Below are 5,371 nucleotides of genomic sequence, written 5' to 3'. Positions count from 1 at the left end.
CCGGCAGGTCGAGGCTGCGGTGGCCGGGAGCGGCCGCTGCACTCCAGTCTGGGCGACAGAGTGAGACTCCAACTCAAAAAAAAAAGAAAGGCATTGGAAGCAGTGGGATACTGCTGAGGGGGGGATCACAACACCAGTAAGGGTAACTGATCTCAAGCCAGGCAAAGTGACCAAATGGAGGCCCAAACTTTACCTGTATAATGTCCAACTGTATACCTAATCCTGAATTGTACCCCACATCTTTAAAATAAAATAAAAGCCCAGGCACAGTGACTCAGTCTTAAATCCCAGCACTTTGGGAGGCCAAGGTGAGAGAATTGCTGGAAACCATTGGTTTGAGACCAGCTTGGACAACTTGGTGAGACCTCGTCTCTACAATAAATTTAAAAATTACCCGGTCATGGTAGTGCGCGCCTGTAGTTCCAGCTACTTGGAAGGCTGAGGCAGAAGGATCGCCAGAGCCCAGCAGGTCGAGGCTGGGATGGCCATGAGTGTGCCACTGCAGCCTGGGCAATGGAGTGAGACTCCAGCTCAAAAAAAAAAAAAAATTAGCTGGGCGTGGTGGCGTGCACCTGTAGTTCCCGCTACTTGGAAGGCTGAGGCGGGAGAATTGCTAGAGCCCAGCAGGTCGAGGCTACGGTGGCTGTGAGGGTGCCACTGCACTCCAGTCTGGGCGACAGAGTGAGACTCCAACTCAAAAAAAAAAAAAAAAAAGAAAGTAGTGAGTGTGTGGGACCTGCACATTAATCCCAATAGCACAAGGCACTGCCAGGGGAGTGGGGCCGTGTAGCAACGCAAAGCCCACCTGGTCCTAAACCAGGGGAAGTGAGGACCAGGTGGAAGCCCAAACTTCACCTGCACATACATGACATATGTATCTAATCCTGACTAGTACTCCACATCGGTTTTTTTTTGAGTTGGAGTCTCACTCTGTCACCCAGACTGGAGTGCAGCGGCCGCTCCCGGCCACCACAGCCTTGACCTGCTGGGCTCCGGCGATCCTTCCGCCTCAGCCTTCCGAGTAGCCGGAATTACAGGCATGTGCTACCACACCTGGCTGATTTTTTGATTTACTGTAGAGATGAGGTCTCGCCTGCTCAGGCGGGTCTCGAACCCGCGGGCTCAGGCAATCCACTCACCTCAGCCTCCCAAGGCGCGGGATTACAGGCTGAGCCACCGAGCCCAGCTATACCCCACATCTTTATAATAAAATTAAGTCAAAAAAAAGTGGCGAGTTTGAGGAACTAAATTTTTAATGGCATTTAATTTTGATTAATTTATATTTAGACAGCCACGTGTGGCTAATAACTATATTAGACAATATAACCCCAGACCCCCCTCCCCGCACCCATACTCTGTGCCCTCGAACTCAAACCCCGGCAGGGTTGACCCTGCCCACCTCCCAGCCACGTGGCCTCGCAACCCCTCCGCCCCCCCCCCCCCGCAGAGGCCCACCCTCCCAAGCCCCGCCCTCCACTCCACAAGACACGCAGCCTCCTCGCGGCACCGATGACTGTCCCGTCCACACCTTTGCCCGTGCTGTTCATCCTGCCAGGCACACCCCACCCCACCCCACCCCAACATCTGCCTCTTTGCTGCTCTTACTCCAGGCCTCAGCTCAGATATCCCCTCCTCCAGGAAGCCCTCCCTGCCCCTGGGGCATCCCCTTGGGCCTCCACCATCCCAGCCCTGACCGCTCTGGGTCATCCGTTGTCTGGGGACTCACCCCTCTCGGGACAGCGAGCCCCCCCGCTGTGGACTTGGGTCGGGGCTGCGTGGCCTCCATTATCACTGAGTGTGTTGGAATGAATGAATGCATGCAGGCGTGTATGAATACATGAGTGGGTGAATGGAGGATGCTTTTCAAAAACTAGACAGCCGGGCTCGGTGGCTCAGCCTGTAATCCCGCACTTTGGGAGGCTGAGGTGAGTGGATTGCCTGAGCCCGCGGGTTCAAGACCCGCCTGGGCAACTTGGCCAGACCTCACTCTACAATAAATCAAAAAATCAGCTGGGCGTGGTAGCGCGTGCCTGTAATTCCGGCTACTCAGAAGGCTGAGGCGGAAGGATCGCCGGCGCCCAGCAGGTCGAGGCTGCGGGGGCCGGGAGCGACCACTGCCCTCCAGTCTGGGCCACAGAATGAGACTCCGACTCAAAAAAAAAAAGAAAAAGAAAAACTAGACAGACTCAGGGCTCTCAGAGCAAGTCCACCACAGGTGAAATCCCACCTCCGCCTGCTGGCAGACTTGCCTCTTTCCTCAGGCCTCAGTGTTCACATCTGTGTGGCAGCTGCTGGCTGAGGTCGTGTGTGTTTGAGCAAAGCCAGGGTGGCTGCTCAGAGGCTGTGCTGACTGCGGTGGCAACCAGCCGTCACACTGGATGGGAAGAAGCAGCTGAAGGGGATGGGAGAGGCATCCTGGGAAGCCCGGGGAAGTTCCCGGTCACCCCGGTAAACTGGTTCAACCGGTGTCTGCAACTCCACCTCCATCCCAGGAGTCGTGGAGAGGAGATGCCAGGCTGGGCCTTGGAGGCACCCCGGGATCCCTGCCGAGCAGGCCCACCTCAGGTGCCAGGGCCCAGCCCTCCGGTGTCCAGCAGACGGCCCCCTGGCTCCTCCCCCGGACACCAAGATGGGGGTTTCCACGGGGACCGGGGGCGGCTTCTCAAAGCGCCTCCTGCTCTCAGGTAAGAGGGGAGAAGGGGGGACTTCGCCCAAGGGTTGCGGCTTCCCTAGGAAGGAAGGAAGGGCTGCCTGGGAAGATGAAGTGGCTCCAGTGACATGGGGAGGAGCCACCGAATCACATCCTCTTGGCTGTCGTGTCTGTGGAATTTTCTAGAATGTCAGGAGCATGAGGGTGGGAATGTATTTGTGTCTGGTTCCCTGCGATATACCCAGTGCCTAGAAACCTAGGCTCATTTAGACATATGGTAGGTAGTTGATATTGTAGCTTATATAAGTATATATATAAGAATTATAAGTCATTATAAGAATATGAGTATTAGGCCAGGCATGGTGGCTCACGCCTGTAATCCCAGCACTTTGGGAGGCAGGGGTGAGAGGATGGCCTGAGCCCAGGGGTTTAAGAGTAGCCTGGGCAACTTGGCAAGACCTCAACTCTACAATAAATCGAGAAAATTAGCCGGGCGTGCTGGTTGCACACCTGTAGTTCCAGCTACTTGAGGCAGGAGGATCACCTGAGCCCAGTGGCCAAGGCTGTGGTGACCATGAGTGAGCCACTGCACTCCAGCATGGGTGATAGAGTGAGACTCCAACTCAAAATCAAAAAAGTATCAGTGCTAGTCTATAATTATTGGTTGAATAAATGAACGAATGAATTCAGAGAGTCCTAGTGTTTAGAAGCAAGCCACACAGCTTCTCAGGGTGGAAAAACCCTCTGGGTTAATGGGATGGCAAATCTGTGGCATCTGAACCTATGCTCCACTCCCAAGCCCAGGGCAGACATCACTAATCAATCCCAGCACTGCTTCCAATGAACAACACTCAGAGCCCTTGCTCCTGAGTGAGGATCGCTATCTAGAAAGGAGCCTGCCGTGGTCCCTGCCCAGCACCCCCAGTCTCAGGCCTCCCCCCTAACCCCCCACAGCCTCCATCCTGGCGCTCTGGATGCCCCGAGGCTCCCAGGCAGCCCTCCACATCCAGAAGATTCCGGAGCAGCCTCAAAAGAACCAGGGCCTGCTGCTGTCTGTCCAGGGCGTCCCAGACACCTTCCAGGAATTCAGCTGGTACCTGGGTGAGGAGATTTATGGAGGCACGAGGCTGTTCACCTACATCCCCGAGCTGCAGCGGCCCCAGAGGGACGGTGGCGCCATGGAACACCGAGACATCGTGGGCTTCCCCAACGGCTCCATGCTGCTGCGCCGTGCCCAGCCTGCTGACAGCGGCACCTACCAAGTCACCGTCACCGTCAACCCTGGCTGGACCATGAAGGCCAAGACTGAGGTCCAGGTGGCTGGTGAGTGTTAGGGGCTGGGGGGTGGGAAGCTAACGGCTCCTGAGCACCAGGTCCCGTCAAAACACCATTTCATCTGGTCCTCTCGTTCGTCCACTCAGCACGTACATATTGAGCGCCTATTGTATGCCAGGTCCTGGAGAGATCCTTCAATCCTCACTAACTAACTAATAAAATACCTATGAAGTGCCTGCCTTTTGCCTGACACTGGAGAACGCATGTTATTGACTCCTCACCTGTATTCATGAATCATTTATTGAGCACTTCCCAAATGCCTGGTAATGAGGAATGCATCCCTCAGTCTTTATGTTCAGAAGGCAGGTATTTCCTGAAGAATCCACTCTGGACAAAGTGCTAGGGACAGGGTGGTGAAAACTTGTGACAGCTAGACTGGGTGTGATGGCTCACACCTGCAATCCCAACACTTTGGGAGGCTGAGGTGGGAGGATTGCTCGAGCCCAGGAGTTCCAGACCAGCCTGGGAAGCATAGCAAGACCACATCTCTATAAAAAATAAAAGAATTAGCCGGGCATAGTGGTGTGCACCTGTAGTCCCAGCTAGTTGGAAGGCTGAGGAGGGAGGATTGCTTGAGCCCAAAAGTCTGAGGTTGCAGTGAGCTGTGATCATGCCGCAGCACTCCGGCCTGGGTAACAGAGTGAGACTCCAACTTGAAAGAGAGAGAAGAAGGAAGGAAGGAAGAAAGAAAGAAAGAAAGAAAGAAAGAAAGAAAGAAAGAAAGAAAGAAAGAAAGAAAGAAAGAAAGAAAGAAGGCAGGAAGGGAAGGAGGCAAGAAGGGAGGGAAAGAGAGAGAAGAATGACAGCTGACATTTCTTGGGCACTTGTTATGGTCCGGGCACCATTGTAAACATTTTCCCTAATGCATCTCGACACTACTGATGTTCTGGAGCAACCAAGTCTTTGCAGTAGAAGCTTGTGCACCGGAGAGATGTTTCACAGCTTCCCCAGCCTCTACTCGCTAGTAGCACCTTCCCAGTATAACAGCCAGAAATGTCTCCAGATATGGCCAGATATCAATTCGGGACATCACTGCCCTATATTAACTCATTTTTATCTTAAAACAACTCCAAGAGGCAGACGTCATCCTTGTCTCCATTTTACAGATGGAGAAACAGAGGCACAAAGGGCTTATGACCTGCTGAGTAAAGAAAACTCACCAGGACGATGTGGCCTGGGAACGGCAGGTCATCAGGGAGGCCTCACAGAGGAGGTGACCTTCGAGAAAGGAGTAGAAGAAGGTGACTGAGGGAGGGAGGAGCAGCGGGCTGAATGTCTGTGTCCCCCTAGAATTCTTTTTTTGTTTGTTTGAGTTGGAGTCTCACTCTGTCGCCCAGACTGGAGTGCAGTGGCCGCTCCCGGCCACCGCAGCCTCGACCTGCTGGG

The 5,371-nt window shown here is 54.1% G+C and overlaps 1 protein-coding gene across 1 annotated transcript in view; it reads left to right on the top strand.

Annotated features, from left to right (window-relative positions):
- Positions 1 to 2,629: 2,629 nt before the first annotated feature.
- CEACAM19 (carcinoembryonic antigen related cell adhesion molecule 19) overlaps positions 2,630 to 5,371 on the top strand; it is a 21,759-nt gene continuing 19,017 nt past the window's right edge. Inside the window, exons 1-2 of the mRNA XM_008056021.1 lie at positions 2,630 to 2,684; positions 3,605 to 3,973. Coding sequence (XP_008054212.1) covers positions 2,630 to 2,684; positions 3,605 to 3,973 — 424 coding nt within the window. The remainder of the gene's footprint in view (positions 2,685 to 3,604; positions 3,974 to 5,371) is intronic.

Source organism: Carlito syrichta, unplaced genomic scaffold, assembly GCF_000164805.1.
Source record: "Carlito syrichta isolate Samal-C Ts95f unplaced genomic scaffold, Tarsius_syrichta-2.0.1 Scaffold302083, whole genome shotgun sequence".
In the NCBI taxonomy this organism is placed as follows: domain Eukaryota; kingdom Metazoa; phylum Chordata; class Mammalia; order Primates; family Tarsiidae; genus Carlito; species Carlito syrichta.
Note: the sequence above shows the minus strand (reverse complement) of the source record. Positions and strands in the feature narration are given on the sequence as shown.